This window comes from Loxodonta africana, chromosome 1 (genome assembly GCF_030014295.1).
Source record: "Loxodonta africana isolate mLoxAfr1 chromosome 1, mLoxAfr1.hap2, whole genome shotgun sequence".
NCBI classification, from domain to species: domain Eukaryota; kingdom Metazoa; phylum Chordata; class Mammalia; order Proboscidea; family Elephantidae; genus Loxodonta; species Loxodonta africana.
Genome location: NC_087342.1, coordinates 222,242,938 through 222,269,809, shown reverse-complemented (window position 1 = coordinate 222,269,809; position 26,872 = coordinate 222,242,938). Strand labels below are relative to the sequence as shown.

At 39.2% G+C, this 26,872-nt stretch overlaps 1 protein-coding gene across 11 annotated transcripts in view; it reads left to right on the top strand.

Moving 5' to 3' along the window:
* The window catches only part of SYNE1 (spectrin repeat containing nuclear envelope protein 1), a 556,892-nt gene that overhangs the window by 4,975 nt on the left and 525,045 nt on the right, over positions 1-26,872 (top strand). For all 11 annotated transcript variants that reach the window (XR_010323142.1, XM_064292282.1, XM_064292277.1 and 8 more), the window contains exon 2: positions 4,308-4,590. Coding sequence is in view for 10 of the 11 variants with exons in the window: in XM_064292282.1 (XP_064148352.1) it covers positions 4,524-4,590 (67 nt within the window). In the remaining variant the exon portion in view is untranslated. The remainder of the gene's footprint in view (positions 1-4,307; positions 4,591-26,872) is intronic.

Here is a 26,872-nt window from a genome sequence, read left to right as displayed (position 1 = left end):
CATAGAGAGATCACTGATGGTGCCGGACTATCCTCTGGTGGTCTGGTTCTACAGGTCATGTTCTCAAGCAGGACATTGCTATGGCCGCTGCTGTGTGATTAGTCAGTTCAAGGACTAAATTTAGGACCTTGTATCAGCATTCATTTTAGCCATCACTTGTGCTGCTGTAAGTTTTGGAATTGGAGAGTATACTTGATAGCATCCCTCGATTCTAGGCTCATCCCTTGTATTATGGATAGAGGAACTGAGGCCAAGGAAAGGAAGATGGAAACCAGTTACTTGTTGAATCCCTACTCTATGCAAAACAGTCTGCTAGGAACATCACATATTTCTCTTTTTACATTTAATTTAAGCAGGATAAAATTAAAGTAATGTAGCCTAAAATCACCTCATTTTAAAGATGAAAGAACAAGGTCCTGGAAAAGTTCGTTTTTTTTATGTTCACATGGAGAGTAAGAGACTGAACTAAGGTTTAGCTCTAGGTCTTTCATTAGCTCAAAGGTTGTACATTCCCCCTCTATCACGCTGCCTCCCAAAGAGGGTGGTTGAGGATCTCTGCACCAAAAACCCACTCAACTACTTGAGACAGAGCTGAGTCTAGAACTCTTTTGATTCTCTAGCTTCTCTTATTATTATTTATTATGAAATTCCCATCAATTCGTATGACTAATTCAAATTAAAACATCACTAAAAAGCAAGAAAAATGCAATTTACAAAATAGGAAATACATGTATATGTGATTGGTGGACGCAAAATGTTTTAGGCCTAAAAAAGGAAGGATATTGCATCAACTTCTGCAGTGTAGAAGAAGAGGTTTCCTGGGGGATTGTCTCAGAGAGGTAAAATATGATGAACCTGGTTGAATAAAACAAAATATATGTCGAGAGTCTAGCATGTACTTGGTGTCAGTGAGTGGGATGTCAAGGCAGTAAGAGTTATAGTCTCTAGACCTGAGAAATGTTCCCAGTCTAGTTAGAGTGAAATGTGACCCATGATGGTAAAGAACACAAGACAAAGTGTAAGTAACATAGTATGAATTGTTAGTGCTGGAGGATTGGAGGGACCATAATGCTACATACGTGCTGGCATGTTTGGGGAAGGTTTCAAGTGGGACGTGGTCACTAGGTATTGAGTGGTACATTGAGTTGTTCACCTTCTTGAAAGTGTTCCACAGAGGGGTGAGAAACTGCTGGAAGAATGGTGGAGATGAGTATGGACTGTGGTTGGGGCATTGAAGAAATTGTTCAGCTAGGATATGAGGGTATGAAGGGAGGAGTATTAAAAAGTAAAACTGGCACAGCCCCTGTACTGCTGAACTCAGTTAATGGCACCATGACCCATGCAATCTCAAATCAGAATCCAAGGGTCATCTGAGACTCCCACCACTTATTCCACCACCCCTGACTAATCACCAGATCTTACAAATTTTGTCTCCTAAAGGTTTCTCAGATTTTGCTCTCTAATCTGCTATCCCTGTCCTATTTCATTCTCTCACTGAGGTAACTTCTTCTGCTCTGAGAACAGTAGACACTTTCCTGTTCTTCCTGATTCTTCCAGTTTTTTTCCTCCTTAAATAGACCTTAAAAACTGGAGCTTCAATAGAAACAATAATTTAAGTTATACCTTGTCACTCCAAGCTTAAAATTCTTCCGTGTTTCTTCTTGCCCACAAAAGAATCAGGACCAAGCTACTGAGCACAGTTTGCAGGCCTTCAACCATCCAGCCACCACCTACTTCTACAGCCTCACTTCCAGATAGTAACATGGTAGAGCTCTTCAACATCTAACTGTTGGTAGTTCCACATACAAACCGTGGTGTTTCTCATGTCCTTGACTTTGATCATGCAGTTCATTCAGCCTAGAATGCTTCCACCACATATTTCTACCTGGCTAACACTAAGCTGTTTACCAGGACTGTGCTCAGGTGTAAGCTGCCTCTGATGGATGTCCTTTCCCAGAACTCCCGGTTTGGTTAGCACCCATCCTCTGTATCCCCCATCTCTAGATTCGTATCTACCCATGCTATTTTTATATTGTCTCTTTGATATCTATATCTTCCACTATGCTCTCCGCTCCTCAAAAGTAGGGCCAGTGTCACATTCCTCTTGGTACCCCAGCATCAATCTCAGACACTCAGAAAGTGTTAGTTACGTTGTGGACAGAGGAGTGGCTACATAGGCTGAAGTTGTAAACAAGCAGAGAAATTCCAAGTTTAATGTGGCACCAAAAAACAGATATTTCAGGATTAATTTGTTGGGCAACATGAATGTGAACTGAAAGAAAGTAGAGACACAATGATCTGTGACGCGGTGACTTACTGAAGTCCCTTTTACTTCCAAACTTCTTGAATGAAGGTAGGGGGTGTGTCTTAATCACCTGTGAACCAGTGTGGAGCAGGGTCTGGCATGGGGTAGCTGAATTAAAGTGAATTTCTTCCCTCCTCTCTACTTAGTGTATATGCAGATAGATAGATAGATAATGTAGGTGGATAGATAGACAGGTAGGTAGGTAGGTGGATAGATTGATAAATAGATTTTGGAAAACTATATTCTTACATTTGCAGAACCTAAGTTTCTAATGACTTAGATAAGCCATCGGTAAGGTCCCTCAGGCACTTCTCACTGTCTATTAGTCTCTGAAATTGAGGTAGCTTTTGTATGCCGGCAGGAGAAATGGTTTTTCCCCAGGAAATATAAGCTGCTAATGGGTACACAGTGCCAACAGGACTATAGGTTTTTAAGCTTGACAGCCTAGCCAGAAGTGATTATTTCTTCTTTGAGAACTCCATGGAGAGCCACTCACTGAGAGGTGCCTCTCCAGACTAGAAGATGCCAAGTATTTGCTTAAACTGCTAGTAAATATTGTATTCCTTTACCACCTAATGCTGTTCACTGCCCCATTGCCCCCTACTTTGCTGTGTGACCACAAAACAGCGCTTTCTTGTACACGCTTTTGAGGATTTTATACACAGGGCTGCTAGCAGTGCGCAGTGTTGCTCCTTCTTTTTCGGGGGGTAGTCTAAACAAGGTATTATCAGTTGTGTATTCTTCATTCTGATCAGATACCAGTATAGACTAGTATTAATAATGCCTTTCTGAAATCGATTTTAATTTGTGACTACATCCTACTACTTAACCAACAATTTATAAATAATACTGTTTTATGGATCATACATTCGGGTGATAATATAATTGTTTCATAGCCCTCGTAGAATCCTCTTGTTTTCTTTTCGTTTGGAGAACGTGAGCTCTCCATCAGATGGACCATCCCATGTGTATGTGCTGTGCTTTCTTTACGGTTTTGCTGCTCCCACCCTACCTCTCCCCCACCCCCCCATCCCATCCCTTTTTCTGGCCCTAGTCATCATAACCCAGAGATGCAGTGTGAATTGTAGTGAATCCTCATTCTCACACGGGTCTCCTCACTTGGCCCCTTGGCTAAGTTTCTTTCTCTGAGTGCATTTCCCACCCTTCCCACTCTTCTTTCTGTCACTAGTTATCCTGTTCCTTGGCAAGACCTTCTTTTCAGCTTACCCTAGAGCTTAGCTCAACAGAGTTAGGAAATCCTGTTCAAAATCCATTTCTCAACATCAAGATTTCATCAACTATTCTCCTACCTCTTTTCACGTCCCCAGTCCAGAATGATCAATTAAACGTGACAGAATGAGATAATTCAGGAAGGGATTAGAATGAAAATTTCCTCTCCGCTTCGTCTACCACTACCCCACCCTATAACTTACTTTAGAGGCTTTGTGTATGGGGAGGAAAGAAGCTCATTCAAGTGCATTTTGACTTGTAAAATTAGAATATTTGAAACTCAGATTTTTGGAAGGAAATAGCTTTACATTTATGTGGCCTCTTTTCCTCAGATTGTGATTAGGTGCTAAGATTTGATCTCATTCCTGGAAAGTGTACAGCAAAACAGAGCAAAATATGCATGCAAAGCAAGCTCAAATAGATCAAAATAACCTGCAAATGTTGAGAAATAGAACTCGGTCTTGTAACCAGGAGTACTTTCACTTTCATATATCCCTTGAGAAAGTTTATAGTTTAAACTGAAAACATGAAATAACAGTGATCATTTGGCAACCAACTTTATTACATATGCCACATTTATATATTTATTATCTCAACTATTATAAGAATTCCTAATATTTGCATAGCCCTTTGTGGTTTTTGTAGTTCGTAATGTTTTCGCATCATTTCACTTGATAATAGATCATCTATTCAAATAGAATAGAAGTGGTTCTCCTTTTAGCATGATGGTGACCTATGCAGATTTAAAACAAAATGTCTTTTTCTTTTTCAGGTCTTTTGGTTCACTAAGAGCACCACCTTAAAAGAAAAAGAAGAACTGCTTCAGCCTTCTGTAGTGCTGTGTCCTCACCGGCTGCTGCAATTGCCTGGGCTCATTTGTCATCTGATAGATCTAGAAAATTTCAAGTATGTTTTCTAGAGTAGGATAGTCCTGCTCTGCCCCAGGTGAAGATTCTTCTGGTGTTGGTTTCCTGTCACCAGAGGGACCATGGCAACCTCCAGAACAGTCTCACGGTCCCCTCGGGACATTGCCAATGTGATGCAAAGACTGCAAGGTAAGGGATGGAAATGTCAAGTACCAGGTGATCTCAGAAATCTTTAAATCTGCTTGCATTTTCCTTCAATTTTATGAAACCACAGCAAGGACTGGCAAAATGTCTGTCATCCCAGGGTTTTCAAACCAGTACGTGCTGTCTTAAGATGATGTCCTCTTTACGTAGAAAGAACACAAGGCTAAAGCCTTTTTTTTGTTTGTTTTTTTTTGGTGATGTGTCTGCATTAGAGACTATATTTCCTTAAAAGAATTGACAGGGTGACTGTAATGGCAGCTCACAGGTGAATTCCTAATTCTCCATTTTCCTTAAGCTTGTATATTTCTTGAACCCTAAAAATAATTATCACCTGTAATTTTTTTTTTTTTTTTGTAGACATGCGGAAATACTGCTTCGTCATAATTCCAGTGCTAACTCTCCTAGACTTTAAAATATATGTTGTTGTTTTTTTAATTGTGCTTTAGGTGAAAGTTCACAGAGCGGAATTACTTTCACATTAATTAATACACAAATTGTTCTGTGACATCGGCTGCCAAACCCGCAATTTGTCAACGCTCTCCCCTTCTCCACCCTGGGTTTCTTGTTTCTGTTTATTCAGTTTTCCTGTCCCTTCCTGCCTTCTTGTCTTTGCTTTTGGGCTGGTGTGCCCATTTAATCTCATATACATGATTGAACTATAAAGCATGTTCCTCACCTGTGTTACTGTTGGCCCCACAGACTTGTCAACTCTTTGTCTGAAGGATGAATTATGGAAGTGGCTTCAACACTAATTTAAAAGGGTGTCTGGGGGTAAAATATATGCTTTTAGGATATAAAAATATTCAAATTTAGGAGGGTTGTGCTCTAGCCCTGGTCAAACCAAAAAAACAAACCCTTTGCAGTCTAGTTGATGCTAACTCATAGTGACCATACTGGACAGAGTAGAACTGCCCCATAGGGTTTCCAAGGAGTGGCCAGTAGATTCAAACTGCTGCCCTTTTGGTTAGCAGCCAAGCTCTTAACCACTGCATCACCAGGGCTCCAGCCTTGGTCCAGAGAGTTTAAAAATAATGTTATAACTTGAAATTTAAGTTTCTTCAATAAGTGATCTTTTGGGTTTTGCACCACAGCTATCAAATTAATCATAACCTCCCTTTCTTTGCTTACGATAGGTTTGGTGTTCATAGGAGTGATTTCCCATTAAACACTCTTGACTTCCCAAATATAGACTAAGCTGTTAAATCTGGATGTTGATGGTCCAGAACATACTAAACACTGCAGAAAATCCAGAGATTACTGGAACTGGAGTTTCTCCCTTCTGACCAGATGCCATCACTGACCGAGAGCTCCTGTAGTCCAGTCACCCCCACTCATTGCTTGTCCGCCTGGGGCTGATTGTGATGCTTTGGGGGGACTGGTGTTTATTTCATACTTATTGTTGAACTATCCCACTCATCATGCCGGAGAGAGCCTTGTTAGCTCAAATTGCAAATCTTTACTGACTATGTGGGCGTAAATCTCCTCCACAGGCAGAAAAATTCTCTGATTGGTGATCCCAGTGCCAAGGATCTCAGATTTAAGTTACATATCTTTATTGGGGAAGTGGAACACAGAAGATTTCAAAGGGCAGCTCAAGAAGATAAAGTAAAATATTATAATGACATGTGCAAAGACCTGGAGTTAAAAAACCAAAAGGGAAAAACACACTTGGCATTTCTCAAGCCGAAAGAACTGAGGAAAAAAATTCAAGCCTTCAGTTGCGATATTGAAGGATTCTACAGGGAAAAGGAAGATGGAAGGAATACAGAGAGTCACTGTACCAGAAAGAATTGGTTGACATTTAACCATTTCAGGAAGTAATATAAGATCAAGAACTGATGCTACTGAAGGAAGAAATCCAAGCTGTATTGAAGGGAGTGGCAAAAACTAAGGCTCCAGGAATTTACAGAATACCAATTGAGATGTTTCAACAAACAGATGCAGCACTGGAGGTGCCCACTTGTCTATTTCAAGAAATTTGGAAAACAGCTTCCTGGCCAACCAACTGGAAGAGATCCATATTTCTGCCCAATTCCAAAGAAAGGTGATCCAACAGAATGCAGAAATTATTGAACAACATCAATAATATCACACACAAGTAAAATTTTGCTGAAGATCATTCAAAAGAGGTCGCAGCAGTACATCGATAGGGAACTGTCAGATGTTCAAGCCAGATTCAAAGAGGATTTGGAATCAGGGATATCACTGCTGATGTCAGATGGATTTTGGCTGAAACCAGAGAGTACCAGAAAAACGTTTACCTGTTTCCCTTTTGGTTTTTTTAACTCCAGGTCTTCACACATATCGTTATATTTTACTTTATCTTCTCGAGCTGCCCTTTGATATCTTCTGTTTAGCCCTTTTACTTCATTGTTTCTTTGAGTCACTTTAGCTGTTCTACTCTTCTAATATCCATTTTGTTTTTTTCTTTCGTTCCTGTCTTTTTAACAACCTTTTGCTTTCTTCGTGTATGATGTCCTTGATGTCATTCCATAACTTGTCTGGTCTTTGGTCATTAGTGTTCAATGCATCAAATCTATTCTTGAGATGGTCTCTAAATTCAGTTGAAATATACTCAAGGTCAGAGCCCTGGTGGTTTAATAGTTAGTGTTAGGCTGCTAACCAAAAGTTCGACAGTTCAAATCCACCTTCCGCTCCTTGGAAACCCTATGAGCTGTTCTATTCTGTTCTGCAGAGTTGCTATGAGTCAGAACTGACTCGACAGCACCTACCAACAACAATACTCAAGATCATATTTTGGCTTTTGTGGACTTGCTCTAATTTTCTGCAGCTTCAACTTGAACTTGCATATGAGCAGTTGATGGTCTGTTCCACAGTGGGCCCCTGGCCTTGTTCTGACTGATGATATTAAGTTTCCCATTGTCTCTTTCTACAGATGTAGTTGATTTGATTCTTGTGCATTCCATCTGGTGAGGTCTACGTATATAGTCACCATTTATGTTGTTGAAAAAAGGTATTGCAATGAAGAAGTCATTGGTCTTGCAAAATTCTGTCATGTTGTCTCCAGTGTCATGTCTGTCACCAAGGCCATATTTTCCAAATACCAATCCTTCTTCTTTGTTTCCAACTTTTACATCCTAATCACCAGTAATTATTAGTACATCTTGATTTCATGTTTGATACATTTTACACTGCAGAAGTTGGTAAAATCTTCAATTTCTTCATCTTTGGTCTTAGTGGTTGGTGTGTAAAGTTGAATAGTAGTCGTATTAACTGGTCTTCCTTGTAGGTGTTTGAATATTATCCTATCACCAATACGGTTGTATTCCAGGATAGCTCTTTTTGATGATGAATGTGATGTCATTCCTCTTCAATTTGTTATTCTCAACATAGTAAGCTATAAAACCAAAAAAACCAAACCCGTTGCCATCGAGTTTATTCCGACTCATAGTGACCCTATAGGACAGAGTAGAACTACCCCATAGAATTTCCAAGGAGTGCCTGGCGAATTTGAACTGCCAACCTTTAGGTTAGCAGCAGTAGCACTTAACCACTACCTCACCAGGGTTTCCACAGTAAACTATATGATTGTAAAATTCAAAATGGCCAATCTCAGTCTATTCAGCTCAATAATAATACCTAGAGTATCTATTTTATGTGTTCCATATCATTTTTGATGACTTTCAGCTTTCCTAGATTCATATTTCATCCATTTATGTTCTGATTATTAATGGATGTTTGCAGCTGTTTCCTCTCATTTTGAGTGGTGCCAGAAGGCTTTACTCCATCCATGTTATTAAGGTTGACTCTCTTTTGAGGAGGCAGCTCTTCCCCAACTGTATTTTGAGTGTCCTTCAACCTGAGGGGCTAATCTATGCCAGACAATGTTCTGCTGCTATTCATAAGGTTTTCACTGGCCATTTTTTCAGAGGTAGACTGCCAGGTTATTCTTCCTATTCTTAGTCTGGAAGCTGCCTGGAAACTTTTCCCCCGTGGGTGACACTGCTGGTATTTGAAATACCGGTGGCATAGCTTCCAGCATCATAGCAACATGTAAGCCACCACAATAAGAAAAACTGACAGAAGCGTAGGAATATATATATTTATATAATAACTATATATATATATAACTATATATATAACTATATATATAACTATATATATAACTATATATAACTATATATAGTTATATATATATATATATATATAAACCCATTGCCGTTGAGTCAATTCAGATTCATAGCGACCCTATGGGACAGAGTAGAACTGCCCCATAGGGTTTCCAAGGAGTGGCTGGTAGATTCATACTGCCAACTTTTTGGTTAGCAGGTGAGCTCTTAACCACTATGCCACCAGGGCTCCATACATACTTATTTTTGTATGTATGCACATATATTTATATGTATGTGTGTGTGTGTGTGTGTGTGAAAAAAAACAAAAACCAAACACATTGCCGTTGAGTCAATTCCAACTCATAGCAACCCTATAGGACAGAGTAGAGCTGCCCCAGAGAGTTTTCAAGGAGCACCTGGTGGATTTGAACTGCTAACCTTTTGGTTAGCAGACATAGCTCTTAACCACTATGCCATCAGGGTTTCCAAATCTAACAAATTCCTAATATATACACATAAATATATATACCAAACCCTTTGGCGTCCAGTCAGTTCTGACTCCTAGTGACCCCATGTATTGCAGAGTAGACCTGCTCCGTGGAGTTTTCTTGGCTGTAATTTTTATAGAAGCAGATCATCAGGTCTTTCTTCTGCTAAATATATATATACACACACATTTTACTGATGGCTACAAAATATAAGATCTACTCTACAGCAAATGTACCACATTTATCCTGCATCAATGAAGCAAAGTGAAGAGGCATAAAGTAAAGGCGATCTGGCTGGCATATCTACTGACACATTGATCTGCTAGGTTAATTCTGCCAACTGAGCTGATGAAGTGAGTGCCTCCTCCTACTCTTGGCTCTCAACATGCATCCTTATTGAACTTGTGAGCCCACGTGGGCCAATTTCCCTGGAGAGAGGAGACCTGGTCTTCTGGCAAGGATGTTTAGTAGACATGTGTGTCTGCCTGCTGGAATTTCCAAATGTGTGACCAAGGCCCCAATAAAATGGAGGACTTGCATTACTGTCCATATAATTAAAACAAATGAAGCTATTTATCCTTCTAAAATAAAACCAGAGTGGCTACTTTTAAAGTTCAAATACTTCAGAACATTCTTCTAGAATCTTCTTTTCTTTGCTTGGATAGATAATCCAAGTATCTATAATTTTTTCCCCTTCTTGGGTTTTATTTTCATATCAGATCTATGTATTGCTAAAAAAGAGGACATAGTTTTGAATAATGGGAAGTTGGCTTTATTATTCTGGGCTATTTAGCTTACAACAATAATTGTTGACTATTTTCCTGCTTTTAATTTTTATTTCTAGTGCTAGGAAATGAAAGCACACACACAGATTGCTACATAATTTAGCTGTTACTGTAGCTGTCCAATATTCACCTTTGCCAATATTTGTGCTTGCTTGAGCATAATGTTTTAGGCTGGAATTCTGAATTATGGATGAGCAGTCAGGCTGCAATGCAGACTTTCATTTGTTCTTAGGAATAACGAATGTTTCTGTAACTTTAGTCAACTTAAATATAACCTTAAAAGTAAATACAGGATAATACTATAATACCCGTTGCCATCAAGTTGATTCAGATTGAAAGTGACTCATAGGACAGAGTACAACTGCCCCATAGCATTTCGAAGGAGCAGCTGGTGAATTTGAACTGCCGACCCTTTGATTAGCAGCCATAGCTCTTAACCACTGCACCAACAGGGCTTCCATAGTATAGTATAAAAAAATATATTAGGGGTATTAAAATTCTAAATACCTATCATTAATATATATATTTTCTGTTTTTAAGAGATAACAAAGGCGATCCATTTTAACAGGGAGCTTATGGAATCTCTGAGTTTACAGAGAAACAAAAGTTTAAACTCTTTGGATTATAAATTTCTTTAGTATAATGGCAATATTTTAGAAGTCTTTGTCATTTTTCACAGTGTTTCCGCATAGCTTTGGCTTAAAAAGTATTTGCTGCAACTGTTTTTTATCCAATATATTTCTTCATTTGAAGATAATCTGTTAAATTTTGTGGATATTAATGTACCAGTGTTGGTTCATGTGAGACAGGATGACATCATGCAATCTTGTGGAGCAAGTGGTAAAATGCCAGAAACGATTCCAGTGGGCACGCTGGGGTGTCATATAGAGAGCAGTTGAATCAAAAAGTAGGGTTATTGACTGAAAGGCCAAAATTTGGCTTTTCCCTTGTGAATCAATTCAAAAAGAAACAAAGGAGAAAAGGGAAAAGCAAACAATGATCATTTATATTTTGGAACATTGTTGTTGTTGTTAGATGCTGTCGAGTTGGTTCCGACTCATAGCGACCCTATGCACAACAGAACAAAACACTGCCCAGTCCTGCGCCATCCTTAAAATCGTTGCTATGCTTGAGCTCATTGTTGCAGCCACTGTGTCAGTCCACCTTGTTGAGAGTCTTCCTCTTTTCCACTGACCCTGTACTCTGCCAAGCGTGATGTCCTTCTCCAGGGACTGATCCTTCCTGACAACATGTTCAAAGTATGTAAGACACACTCTCGCCATCCTTGATTCTAAGGAGCATTCTGGCTGTACTTCTTCTAAGACAGATTTGTTTGTTCTTTTGGCAGTCCACAGTATATTCAATATTCTTCGCCAGCACCAGAATTCAAAGACGTCAATTCTTCTTTGGTTTTCCTTATTCATCGTCCAGCTTTCACATGCATATGATGTGATTTAAAATACCATGGCTTGGGTCAGGCGCACCTTAGTCTTCAAGGTGACATCTTTGCTGTTCAACACTTTAAAGAGGTCCTTTGCAGCAGATTTACGCGGTGCAACGCGTCTTTTGATTTCTTGACTGTTGCTTCCATGGCTGTTGATTGTGGATCCAAGTAAAATGAAATCCTTGACAACTTCAGTCTCTTCTCCATTTATCATGATGTTGCTCATTGGTCCAGTTGTGAGGATTTTTGTTTTCTTTATGTTGAGGTGCAATCCATACTGAAGGCTGTGGTCTTTGATCTTCATTAGTAAGTGCTTCAAGTCCTCTTTACTTTCAGCAAGCAAGGTTGTGTCATCTGCATAATGCAGGTTGTTAATGAGTCTTTCTCCAATCCTGATGCCCCATTCTTCTTCATGTAGTCCAGCTTCTCATATTATTTGTTCAGCATACAGATTGAATAACTATGGTCAAAGTATACAGTCCTGATACACACACACCTTTTCTGATTTGAAACCGCGCAGTATCTCCTCGTTCTGTTTGAACAACTGCCTCTTGGTCTATGTAAAGGTTCCTCACGAGCACAATTAAGTGTTCTGGAATTCCCATTCTTCACAATGTTAGCCATAATTTGTTATGATCCACACAGTCGAATGCCATTGCATAGTCAGTAAAACACAGGTAAACATCCTCCTGGTAGTCTCTGCTTTCAGCCAGGATCCATCTGACATCAGCAATGATATCCCTGGTTCCACGTTCTCTTCTGAAACCGGCCTGAATTTCTGGCAGTTCCCCGTCGATATACTGCTGCAGCCATTTTTGAATGATCTTCAGCAGAATTTTGCTTGTGTGTGATATTAATGATATTGTTCTATAATTTCCACATTTGGTTGGATCACCTTTCTTGGGAATAGGCATAAATCTGGATCTCTTCCAGTCAGTTGGCCAGGAAGCTGTCTTCCATATTTCTTGGCATAGACGAGCAAGCACCTCCAGCGCTGCATCTGTTTGTTGAAACATCTCAATTGATATTCCGTCAATTCCCGGAGCCTTGTTTTTTGGCCAATGCCTTCAGAGCAGCTTGGACTTCTTCCTTCAGTACCATCGGTTCCTGCTCATATGCCACCTCTTGAAATGGTTGAACACTGCCTAATTCTTCTTGGTATAATGACTCTGTGGAACATTATGGTTAAGTAAATATTTGATAAACAAATGAATAAATCATTATCCTTAAATTAATGGATTGAAGATGGCATTCAGGACAGATGTAAAAGGAGAGGAAGGAAGCCAGTTAAACTAGGTCTTACTGTACCTTCTCTCTTTTTTAAAAAAACCTTTACGTGCATTTTTTTTTAATCAAAAAAAGTTTTTTGACCATAGAAGCAATTTAAGGACAAGCGTCCTTCTGGTTGATCTTCTCAGATGTGTATAGTTTTTGTTGCCATAGTGTTTTAAATGTGTTTTTTTTTTTTTATTGGTATAGTTCAGGTTCTCATGTTACTTTTAAGTGTATTAAATTGTTGACATTTGGGTAGTACCCTGTCCTCCATGCTTTGCTACTCTTTTCTTCATTGAACATTATGGAAAAAGTGCCTGAGGCCTTCTAGATCTTCAAGGGCCTACAAAAATATTGGCTTTTAAATAAAAAAAACAAAAACAAAAAAGAGCTAAATCAAAAATAACAAAGGTTTACAAATGCTAGCATTATGTCAGCTAGTCAAGTGTAAATCTAGTGAATTCAAAAATTGTATGTGTGTAAATATATTTAATATGGGGTGTAGGTACACTTTATTGTGCTTGATACAGTATGTGGCAGGTGCTCTAGAAATAAGTGTCTAAGGCATACAGATAAGGAAAATCATTCCTGCATATTGCCTAGACAAATTCTTCTTAACACACCACCTTATTTTTATTACTCCATGCTGAAAATCTTCCTTGATCTCCCTCTTAAAGTCCCAGCTTCTTGGCTTCGCTTCCATATTCTAACTCCATCTTGACCGTCAAGCATTTTTTTCCTCTAGCTCACCTTCATGTCCCTAGACTTCAGCCAGAGGACATACGTTCCATGGTCTGAAGAACCCCTGACCCGTCTATCTCCTTCTGGGGCACCTTCAGGAATGTGCTCTATTCATGACTCCTAAAACTTGACTTAACTTCAAAGTCCAATTTCATTGCAGCCTCCTCAGTGAAGCAGTTATTGCTTGATACAGTCAAATGTTCTCTCTCCTCCCATTAAACTTCTTTAGCGCACTGTGACATGATTAGGGCAGTTATCTGGTACTGCTTTGAACTGTGTTACCTGTGTGTGTCTAATCCACCCACACAGAGTATAAAAACCTTGAGGGCAGGAATTCATGTCAAATTCACGTCAGGGCCCTACACCAGTCTGTTGTTGTTAGATGCCTTGGAGTCAATTCTGACTCACAGCAACCCTATGTACAACAGAACGAAACACTACCCAGTCCTGCACCATCCTCACAATCGCTGCTATGCTTGAGTTCATCATTGCAGCCAGTGTGTTACCCCATCTCTTTGAGCGTCTTCCTATCTTTCACTGACGCTCTGTTTTACCAAGCATGATGTCCTTCTCCATGGACTGGTCCCTTATGAAAACATGTCCAAAGTACATGAGACTAAGTCTCGCCATCTTTGCTTCTAAGAAGAATTTTGGCTGTACTTCTTCCAAAACAGGTTTGTTCATTCTTTTGGCAGTCCGTGGTATATTCAATATTCTTCGCTAACACCATAATTCAAAGGCATCAGTTCTTCTTGAGTGTTCTTTATTCATTGTCCAGCTTTCATATGCGTATGAGATGATTGAAAATACCATTTGTTGGGTTAGACATACCTTAGTCCTCAAAGTGACATCTTTGCTTTTTAGCACTTTAAAGAGATCTCTTGCAGTATATCTGCCCAGTACAATACGTCATTTATTTCTTTACTGCTGGTTCCATGGGCATTGATTATGGATCCAGGTAAAATGAAATCCCTGACAACTTCAATCTTTTCTCCATTTATCGTGATGTTGCTTATTGGTCCCATTGTGAGGATTTTTGTTTTCTTTATGTTGAGGTGTAATCCATACTGAAGGCTGTGGCCTTTGATCTTCATCAGTTAGTGCTTCAAGTCCTCTTCACTTTCAGCAAGCAAGGTTGTGTCATCTGCATAACGCAGGTTGTTAATGAGTCTTCCTCCAATCTTGATGCCATTTTCTTCTTCATATAGTCCAGCTTCTCAGATTATTTGCTCAGCATGCAGATTGAATAACTATGGCAAAATTGTACAGCCCTGACACACACCTTTTCTGATTTGAAACCATGCAGTATCTCCTTGTTCTGTTTGAACAACTGCCTCTTGGTTTATGTACAGGTTCCACATAAGCACACTTAAGCGTTCTGGAATTCCCAGTCTTTGCAATTTCATCCATAATTTGTTATGATCCACACAGCTGAATGCCTTTGCATAGTCAATAAAACACAGACTTTTTTATGTAGTTCTCACTCCTAAATACTAGTTCCTGATATTTTATGATAGTTTGTAGTATAATTAAATAATCATTACTCATAGTTACTCAGATAATCATGTACTCATTTACTTAGAATAGTTAAGAAATTACCATGTAAGAGTTTATTCAGCTTTGACATATGCTGAAAATTAGGTAGATGTAATTTTCTGTTTCTTTATACCCAAATAAATGAATGAAAACATTTGAGAGGAGAAATTGGTGACTGCCCCAAATAGATTCAGGGTCAAATGACCCACACAAGATTTTGAATTCCTTGCATGTAGTGAAGTTTGCTTAAGTAGTTTAAAAGTGATTTCAACAGTAATTTATGTTCTTTCTTATTTTTCTCTTCACAATGACCTCTTAGACTAAAAACCAACAATTCCTTCCTCTACTGATAATAATCTTTCATGTTTGGTAAACACTGACCTCCACCCACCTTGCAAAGTTATTTCCACAGAATGGTACAATTGTGCTCTATTTTTTGGCTTCCTTTCTCTTCACATGTGTTACCCACGTTGTCCAGATAGCACTTTAAATCCCTTTTATCTGTTAGTTTTTTATAATACTATTGACTCATTGACTTGGGAAAATTTTTCAGATCCCCAGGACTTATCTTTTTTTTTTTGTTGAATTTTATGAGCAAGAGTGTTCATTTTACCAAGAAGTACACTCATTACATATTCATGACCTGCTTTGTTCAGTTCCTTTTCTGGGTGTTCTCACGAATTACTTTATCCAATCTTGGTTAATATGAGCATTCATTGCTTCCACACTGACTGGAAAAATGTGACATTCTTACCATACATCCAGAATCCTGGGAGTTAAACTAGACTGCACATTTTCTATTGAAACTAGATCCTTCTGAAATACAACTCTGACTGTGTCTCTTCCCCTATTTCAAAACCTGCAATGACTCACCATCATCTTCAAGATAAATTCTCTGTGGGAAATGTGGAACTTCATTATATGGCTTTTATTAATCTTTGTATCTTGTTTCCTGATCATTCTCCATAAATTATGGTGTTCAACCACTCTGAACCATTTCTAGGTCCCCTCAGTCTAATGGAGATATCATTTCCATGTCTTCACCTTTATCTCTCTCTCTTTCTCCTTTATTTGCCTGGGCTTCTACTCAGATTTCAAGACTCAACTCAAACATCACTTCCTCTGTGAAGCCTTTTCTAATACCACTACCCAGAATGAGAGGATTGCACCTTTATACTCTACTTTTTACTTGTTTCTAGGAAGTGTTGATTACATTGGTCAGTAATAGTTTGTTTCTTTCTATTAGTGTCCCATTAGAGTATTAGATTCTTGAGGCCAAGGGCCTTGCCTTATTCAACTTTGCATATCCGTTACTGAGAACAAAATCTGACATTTAAAAAGTTCTCAATTCATTTAGTCATATATTCATGCGCCTAATATTCTGGGCATCTAAGGGGTCCAAGTCCTCTGAATATAAATGTGAACATGGTATATACAGTTCCTATCCTCATGAAGCTTAGAGTCTTCTGGGATGGTCGTGATAAGTAGCAAAGAATCTATAAACTGGGTGGTAAATGTGTGGATGAATATCTAGTTGATATACCAATGAATGAATGATTGCATTTTCCATAAAAACAGGCAGATAAAATTGGGTAAATTGAACAGGGCTGTAGACAATTGGGTGGCCTAAGTTGTTTTTATGCAATCTCTTACTCTGCTTGAGTTGGAAAAGTATCTTACTTAAAGTCACAAGTCCCTAGTTTTATAGGTTGCTGTGGTTGCTGTTGGGTGTCCTGGGTGGCACAAACAGTTAAACACTTCGCTACTAACTGACAGTTTGGCAGTTCGGTTGGCATTTCAAATCCACCCAAAGGCACTTTGAAAGAAAGGCCTGGTGATCTATTTCTAGAAGATCACAGCCATTGAAAACCTTATGGAGCACAGTTTTACTCTGAAACACACATGAGGGTCACCATGAGTCAGAATCGACTCAAGGGCAACTGGTTGGTGGTTGTTGTTTAGATTGGAAGGGAATTTACAGTTCATAGTTTGATGTTCTTATTTGCAAATGAAATAACATTTCTATAGCAATAAAGTGACACAACCAAGGTCATAAGGAAGCATTTCAGGGACTCCGATCTCTGAGTGAATTGAGGGATTACTGGATTACTGCACATTCACACATTCATGCCTATTCCTTTAAGGTTCTCTCATAGCTGCTGCTTATCCCTGGATCATCATGGAGAGGAGGCATGACCAGCTACATAATTTGCAGGGCTCAGTGCTAAACAAAAATGTGGGGCCCTTCATTCACAATAAAGAATAATTAATATGCAACAGAACATTAAAACATGCATGAGGCCTGCCCAAGTACACAGACCCTATACCCATGAAGCCGGCCCTAGAGGAGACAGATCTTGGAGGACTTGGGACCCTGAGAAGTTAGAGCCATCAGGATAAGGAGATTAAAGATGAAGAGGAGAAGAAGCAAAACATCAAAGAGAACCCTTAGCTACTTTAAACTTGATCTGGCATCAATCTTGTGTACAGGGAAGCGAGAGGAGTACTCTCACCCTCATATTAACACTCCTTTGACCAGAACTCAAAACCGGTCCTTGAGCACTGTTATTCAACCCTCTGTATACATTAAGCAAACTGGGACCAGGGAACTTCTCATTGCTTACAATCATTTCCTTCTGGGTTCCAAACAACACCATCAAAATGAATACATGACCTGTTAGTGAATTGAAGCTTGCCTATATATTTCTCAACAAGAAAGATTATTTTGAAAATTAGTTATTTTAATATTCAGTTTTCCACTGCAGTGTTTAGGTCATACTGAATAATCATGATGAGAAAGTAGTAATTCTTATCTCTGAGTATGTTGTGTCACGCTAATTATATCCCTTTACTTTCTCTGACCCTACAATTAGTAGCACTGTAGCCAAATTTATAAGAAATGCAATATATGGCATATAAAGAGATTTGGTAAAATTTTCTGTCTCTTGACTTCATCTTATTCAGAGAAGTTGTGGAAAATCTCTAAAGGGTGCATTGCTCTTGTGCTTACAAGTCAAAAGGCGTGAAAACATTTAGTTGAGAAAACATTGCCGAGTTCATGGGTCCTTATGGTGAGAGTCAGGTATCCTGAAACTGTTTTGCATTCTAATATCATGAAGCTTCTTTATTTACATAATGATTGTAGATGGACACCTGTGCATAATTAATAAACTTAATAATGAATTTATATCAAGCAAGTTCAAATGAAACTGGAAATATGAGTATACAAATAGCATGTTTTAGCACCTTCTGTTTGTTTTTAGAAGTGTGTTTTCTGTGAGAAACATGGGTCTCACCTTTTTTATGAAATGGCTCCTTTTCAAAATAATAACTCCTACCGCCGCAATAATAATCAAGCAAACAAAGAAGGAATGATATTTCTTATCTATTTTGCAGCTTTATATTTTTCTTCTTTTGTTACTTTATACATTAAAAATAAATTGTTTCCTGACAACGTTGAGTCTTAAAGATATCTTTATGATTTAATATGATAGCAATGGTCACATAAAAACACTATGAAGTCATTGTCAATATTTGGAAAATGGCTAGTTATATTAAAAATCCAACTTTGGCAGTTTCACGTTACTCATAAAAAGACCTACACATTTATGGTTTCCTAGGTGACACTTAATGGTTGAAATCTAAATGACCTAAAAGAATTATAAACCAAAAGAAAAGAAAACCAAACCCGTTGCTGTCAAGTCAATTCTGACTCACAGCGACTCTATAGGACAGAGCAGAACTGCCCATAGGGTTTCCAAAGCTGTAAATCTTCACAGAAGCCAACTGCCACATCTTTCACCCGGCTAGTATGTTTGAACTGCTGACCTTTCAGTTACCAGTCAAGCACTTAACCACTGGACCAATGGGACTCCTTAAAAGAGTTATAGAATCCAGTAATTTCAGAGGAAAAATCTTCAAAGATCAGTTTGTCTAACCCCGATTTTTAAAGATGTATAAATTGAGAGTCTTAAAGATTAAGTTGTTTGTACAAGTCACGTATTTATTTAAGACAAACTGTAGGACAAGTCATGTATTTATTTAAGACAAACTAGGACTAAAACCTAGATTTTCTGGCCCTCTCCAGAATTATAAAATTGTAAGGACTTATTCCCTTGTGATAAAATTATATGGTTTAGTAATAATAAGCATTGTCTTTTCATTCTGTTTTGAGTTGAAAATCAAGATTGACATTTATGGTTTAGTTTGCATAAAACTATACATTTTATATTTATATTTTCATTGGCTAATTTTTGGGAGTAGATTGCCAGCCCTTTCTTCCTAGTCTGTCTTAATCTGGACTCTCTGCTGAAACCTGTCCATCATGGGTAACCCTGCTGGTATTTGGAATACCAATGGCATAACTTCCAGCATCATGGCAACACACAAGCCACCCCAGTATGATGACCTGACAGATGGGTGGTGGCGTAAAATGCAGTCATGAGTGGCAGATATTCCGTTGCTACAACAAATTCAGAGTGCACCCCTCCTATGTCCCAGATGCTGTTAAACATGGGGGTTCTAATTGAAACAGACACTGTGTCCTGGCCCTGCAGGGACTCCTAAGCGAGCTAACAGGTTAACTGTGATCTTGCCCAGCGCTCCTTGAAGAATTTTACTGCGAGTCACCTGTCCATACAGGGAGCAGAGGACTCTTTGAAAGGTGGTGTAGATTCCTCCTGGGCCGATGCCTGGCAGCACCGGAGCCTCCCTGGCTACCGCTGAGCTTGTGCTCGGGCTTGGGCCCTGGCCCTTCCTCACTTTAATTCTCCTGCCAGGTTTTAGGAACTAGGCCACATTCTGACAGAACTGCCAATGAGTCCCCCTTCTTGCCACGCTCCAGATGGTCCATTCGGTTGTAGCCTACAAATTGTGGCTTAGTCTCTGCAAGCACTGCCAAGCCACAGAATGCGAGCTTGGAGGGGTGAGGGATGCTTGCGCCCTTCCCCGTGGTGTTTTCATGGTGTGTTTATACCACGGACTTGTAAGGGTCACCTACTCTTCGTTCCATAGGGGAAAGTTGGCTTTTGCTCCATATCCAAAACATATAGTAATAATAATTGATAATTATTACTTTCCTGAACTTCACATTTTAACATGGCTTTGGGAAGGTATAGAGTAATTGAAGAGCATACTCTGCTCGTTGTGTTGAAAACCAAGCATTATTCTAATGAATACATATAGCTCCAAGAATAAGGAAAAAAAAAAAAAACTTTAAGTAAAAGCCTGAAAACTTAATCAGAGCTATAAAAATATCTTTGAATATCTGCATGCACGAAAGGAAAATTGTTTCTGGGCTCCAAACTAGGAAGAGAGCCTTTCTGCCCAGAAAGCTATAGGCAGTTTCGACCTGAAATTGGTTTTAACTGGCTCAGTTATTGATGCCTCAAAAATGGAGCTGCATAATGGAGATGTTGAATCAGCCTTAAGTGTGTACCACCGGCCTGCCGGGCTGAAGCACTTTCTCCTTGCCAGAGTTGCTTCACAACCGGCTACCCATTAATGCACGCTTTTATGTGTCTGATAAAGAGAACTGTTTCCTGTTATCCGAAATAGCTTCCTCTAATGTGGGTCAGATTATCGATGTGGAACATTAGACATTCCCCTACATCTCAAGGACAATCAGTGCTCTAAGGACCAAGTGGCTTTTGTTGCTGGTTTGAGTGCATAAGACAGGAAACATGAGTCCCTTTTTTTATTTCTCTATTTCTAGCTCACTATTTCCTAATTTAATGTGATGCCTAGAGAGCACAGAGATTTCATTATTACTTCTTCAGAAGAGGAATATGTCTAAATGGAAAACTAGTAAGATTCCTATGTTTTAAGAAAATTAGTCTTCAGAAACTAAGTGATTATTTTTTAGCATTCTGTTAGTGAGATTAAACAAAAAATATGTTAGATGGGGTTCTAAAAATTTGAAGTTTTTTCCCAACATTTAGATAGCATAATTTCCCCAGATTACGGAAGTAATACAAACTTTAAAAAATTGCACAAACATAGGAAAGTATAATGAAGAAAGTGGTATTCCTTCCCTAATACCACTATCCCATTGCCCTCAAGTTGATTCCAACTCATATCGACCCTATAGGTAGATTAGAACCACCCCATAGGGCTCCGGTGCCCTGGTGGCACAGTGGTTAAGAGCTCGGCTGCTAACCAAAAGGTTGACAGTTCAAATCCACCAGCTGCTCCTCGGAAACTCTATGGGGCAGTTCTACTCTGTCCTATAGGGTCGCTGACTTGATGGCACCTAAGAACAACTATACTACTGCATAGTTAGATAGATAGGCAGATAGATATGTAGATAGATGGATACAAACATACATACATAGATTTATTTATTTAGGATATCCTCCTAGGTATAATGGAGAAAAAAATGAGTTTATACTATGAACGCTATTTTATAATTTATGTTTTTTTAGTGGAGCAAGATATTGTGCCCATCTTCACACATCAATAAATATAACTCTGCATTACTGTTGAACGATTGAATAGATTCCATTTTATACATGTGTTGTTGTTGATAGGTGCTGTCATGTCAATTCTGACTCATAGCAACCCAGTGTGACAGAATAGAACTGCTCCATACGGTTTCCTAGGCTGTAATCTTTATGGGAGCAGGTCGCCAGGTCTTTTTTCCCGTGGACCCGATGGATGGGTTCCAACCTCCAACCTTTCAGTTAGCAGCTGAGTGTTTAACCACTGCGCCACCAGGGCTCATTTTTTAAAATACATGATTCATTGTGGATTTAACTAATCCTCTACTGTGTCCAGTTTTTCACTACTACGAACAATATTGATAATCTTTTAATACAGGATGCTTTTTTTTCTGGATTGAATTTTTCTTTAAGAAACATAAACTAAGTATAATATAGTTTATGCCTTTAAAGAACTGGCTTTATTATCATTTTAATGGACAAGTTTCCAAGAGGGAAAGGGAGTGAATAATTATCATTATTAGTGACTTACAAGTTGGAAAGAGTTGGTATAAATTTTCCATTACTATGGAATCTTTTCAAATGAAAGCCCCAAACCTTTTCTTCAGATATAGTCAAAACCACCTCACCCAGAGATGGTAATCCTCCTCCCATGCAACTGATGGGTAAGTTCTGAAAGGCAATGTATGCAGGGGAGGATGCTTTCTTCCCTTCGATCGTCCAGATTCCCACGTGGTGAAGGGCAGAGCTGTTAGTACTATTTCATTTGAAGTGACACAAACACATTGCTGCAAAATAACACCACATGTGATTTGATAAAGCCGAATTTGGTCATTACATGCCAGAATATAGCATTGAAATCATGGATGCAGGGCAAAAAAAAATCTCCCTCAGCTCCCCTGTCATAGATAAGCAGTTAAAGTATTAGAGGTTTATTTGCCTTTTCCCTGAATCACCCAGACAACTGCCTCAGTGCTCAGCCTCATTTGTTTGTGCTGTGAGTGGGAGTGAGAAGTTGTGAGAAGTCTTGAAAATAAGTGAGACCAAAACGCTCAAGTCTGGCCTCATACTGCTGGCAGGGATTATTACACCTGCGGCATACTTATTTCAGCCTGAAATACACAGATCCCTTTCCTGGTTGGCCCCTGGTGTTACCTCTCCATTCTGACAGAGTTATATTTACTCCTTTTCTATATTTTTCATCTTCTCAAGGGTCATGGCCTGCTTGGCGTTTCCTTCGAGCTTCCACAAAGGGGTGTTGCTCTTTCTAAGCAACCTCTTATAGTAGGATTCGTTCCTCTACTTTCCTGGCGTCTCAGAAGGGAGCACATAACCCCTTTTTCTTTTCCAAAGTTCTCTATCTGTCCGTCTGTCTGTATTTCTATCTCCTTCCCTCTCATGTTCCTTTTTTTTTTTCTTTCATTCTGTGAATAGCAACTACCTAAAACTCGACAGGTTTTAACAAAAAGATGAAACAGCTGTGGGCCTCCTTTCACATCACGAGAAATCTTTATTTGCATTCTACTTGTTCCAGAAAGAATTGAAAATAACAAAAATACACACAACCAGATGCATTTTGGTTTTAAATGAGGAAGTGAGTAACTTAGGCCCATGGCAAGTACTATACCCACGTCTTACTTATTGATATGGTTGGGTCCCAAAGATCAAGTCATTATGCAAAATTCAGCATTATGCAAAAATGGAAGATGACCACTTCAGATCACAAAATGGAGGATGACTACATCACTACATCACTGCCAAATTACATCATTACATAACTGCCAAATCACTGAGAATCACAACCCAGCCAAGTTGACACATAACCTTAACCATCACAGCCAGTGTTACTCTTTCCTCACACCTCAGTGCTTGTTACTGCCAGACTTACATTGTTAATGTGCAAAATAGTCTGATAGTAGACTTTTTACTATTGTCCGAAATGTGAAATGTCAGATAACGAGATAGTCGATAGGTGAGGAGTAGGTGTAATTAATCAGTCTTCACTTAAGTAGTGTGGACATACCCAAGTCTTTCTGAAGCTGAGAGTTGATGGAGTTGGGATGGTGGGGGAGTGGGTAGTGGAGAAAATCTACTGAGCAATTTACCTCCACATTGTTCAGTGCCAGACCTTAACATCAATCAAAGAGCACAAGCACCCGACCAAACGAGTGGGAATCAGGGAGCCAGAAAATCTGGGACAAGGAGTATCTGGGAAACTAGCTGAAAGTGGCCAGGTGGACGCTGGAAATGGGTTTCCAAAGCACATGTAGCTTTTTACACACAACCTGTGATGGGTCGTAAAGGGGCCAGTATAAAATCAGTAAGGAACTGACATTCAATCATTTCTCTTTTAGATATTCTCATATTGCCTAATGTTTGGTTCTCATTTTATGAACCAGCCCTCTCAATGCTGTTTAAATTCCATTCAAAGTGTAACTCAAGTTAAATTCCTACTGGAACTATTGGTGACTCTCAAAGCATTTCAGGTTGTGGTGTGCCTTCTGCCCATGGTCTGAACTTCGTTTTTACTCTGTAGCTATTTCAGCTGGATTGTATCCTGCTTTCCAGCTTCTTGGGTGATTTGTTCGGCAATAATCCGAGAAGCTGGACTATATAAAGAAGAATGTGGCATTGGGATTGGAGGAAGACTCATTAACAACTTGCGATATGCAGATAATACAACCTTGCTTTCTGAAAATGAAGACGACTTGAAGCACTTACTGATGAAGATAAAAGATCACAGCCTTCAATGTAGATTACACCTGAATGTAAAGAAAACCAAGTCCTCACAACGGGGCCAATAAGCAACATCATGATAAATGAAGAAATCGAACGTGTCAATCATTTCATTCTACTTGGATCAACAGTCAATGTCCATGGACGCAGCAGTCAAGACATCAAATACATTGCATTGGGAAAATCTGCAAAAGACTTTCTTTAAAGTTTTAAAAAGCAGGGATGTCACTTTGATGGCTAAGGTGTGCCTGACCCAAGCCACAGCCGTTTCAGTCACCTCATGTGCATGCAAAAAGTTGGATAATGAAAAAGGATGACAAAAGAAAAATTCATATGTTCAAATTGGGGTGTTGGTGGAGAATATTGATTATATTGTGGACTTGCAGAAGAATGAACAAATCAATCTTAGAAGAAGTATGAGAATTGCTAGAAAAAGACATCATGTTTGGTAGAGTAGAGGGACAGCAAAAATGAAAGAGATGGATTGACACAATAGCCACAAAAATGAACTCAAACGTACCAAGGCAACTTTGGGGGCCGTTACAAGTCAAGTTGCTGTGAGTTGGAGCCCAGGTGAGGGCAACTAACAAAAATGTAACCTACCTGGGTGCTTTGTCATTTGGGAAAGTATGGCGTTTATGTCCTTGTCCTGCTGCAAAGTTTTCTCATCTGGTTTAGGCTGCCCCATATGATCTTTTAATTGCTTCCTTAGCCCCTAACAGAGCACTCAATGGCACCAGTCCCTGTAAGTCAACCCCAGTCTATTGCTCTCCGTTCTTTGGGAGGGAATACCCAGTTAGGTGAACCTCCGTTTCTTCAGTTACACTAACCCTGTGCCCATATCGGTCTGTTGTTGTTCACGGCCTTGACTACTGGCATCATCATCCATAAATCCGCCTTCTGATAATCAGCAGATGTTTGTCGTCTTCTGCTTTCTAAGCGTCTGGCTCCCTGTTGAACTTTTCATGTTCCTGGTATGAATGGCTACTCTCTAATCCCCGCAAAAACCAAACCCATCCCTGTCGAGTCTATTCCCACTCATAGCAACCCTATAGAACAGACTAGAACTATTTCATAGGGTTTCCAAGGAGCAGCTGGTAGATTTGAACTGCTGACCTTTTTTGGTTAGCAGCCGAGCTCTTAACCACTGTGCCACCATGCTCTCTAGCTGGGTGTAAATCATTAGACATACCTGTACTCAAATGAGCAAGACCTCCTCACCTCAGACCAACAAAGTCACTCTCATTCCTAGGTTTTCTTTGATTTGTCCATCACTTTAGGTTTTTGCTGTCTTCTTATATTTGGATGGTGCTTGTCCCAAATTATCTGATTTTAGGCTTTCAGTTTTAAAAACACTATGAATACATTGGAAGAATTATAGCGTGGTATAATGGATTGAATTGTGTCCCCCCCAAGTATCTGTCAACTTGGCTAGGTCACGATTCCCTTTTATGATAGTGTGATTGTCTGCCATTTTATCACCTGACGTGATATCCCTATGTGTTGTAAATGCTATCACTATGATGTAATAAGAGGGATGAGTGGCAGTTATGTTGATGGTATCTTCAAGATTAGACAGTGTTGTAAACCAATCTCTTTTGAGATAGAAAAGACAGAAGTGAGCGGAGAGACATGGGGGCCTCATACCACCAAGAAAGCAGCCCTGGGAGCAGAGCATGTCCTTCGGACCTGAGGTTCCTGCTCTGAGATGCTCTCAGACCAAGGGAAGACCGATGCATCACAAGGACCTTCCTCCAGAGCCCACAGAGTGGGAAAGCCTTCTCCTGGAGCCGGCACCCTGAATTCAGACTTCTAGCCTACTTGACTGTGAGAGAATAAACTTCCCTTTGTTAAAGCCATTCACTTGTGGTATTTCTGTTATAGCAGCACTAGATGACTGTGACACATGGTTTTGCAAAAGAAAAGGGGAAAACTCTATTCATACCCTTACTGGGTCTTTAGTTCTTCATTGAAATATCATTTTACCATGACTATTTCAGTTTTTTTTTTTATTTCAGTAAGAGCTTTTGATTTCACATTGCATAAATTTCATATTTTGAATGACTGAGAACTTTTTAGGTTACATCTTTTTTTTTTTCTTTCTGAACTAAGGAGCCATCTAGAGAAAAACATTCCTCATGACCCCAGTTCCTTCTCATCTCCCAGTTTCTCTGAAAGTCAAGGGGAATTTAGACTGCTTGAGGCAAAGCCAAAAAGAAAGATGAACCTGAACAGATGTTGGAGATAAAAAATTGTCATTAGTTAGAAGAAAAATACCTGGGGCAGATTTTCAGCAGATCCATTTGTGTCTTCTTTGGATTATTTGTCAGCAAACAAACACTTTTACCACAAAGGAGAAAAGTGATCATCGCTTTTACCAGGTCGTGCCTAGCCCTAAAATTCCGCTTTAAATTATCCATATGAGATAAAGGAGAAAACACTGAGGAGAGGTATTTTGTTTGTTTGTGTTTATTTTCTTTAACAGGAAAAAAATGTTTTTGCACAATTATCACCATTTACTAGCCATTTAAGATAAAAATTTTTATTGTGATTGTACATTTTATGCCCTTGTGTCAAAAATAAAGCTATGCAAAATAAGATTTGTCTGAACCGTCAGTCCCTTCTCATGTAGGTTGTTGGAGCAGTTGACTGTAGCCTCCTACCTCTGCTCTCCTGTTCACCATCTCTTCTAAGGTTTTCACCACATCAGGCTGTGCTCTGTTGTCAACCTGGTCATCTCTGTTAGGGCTTGCCA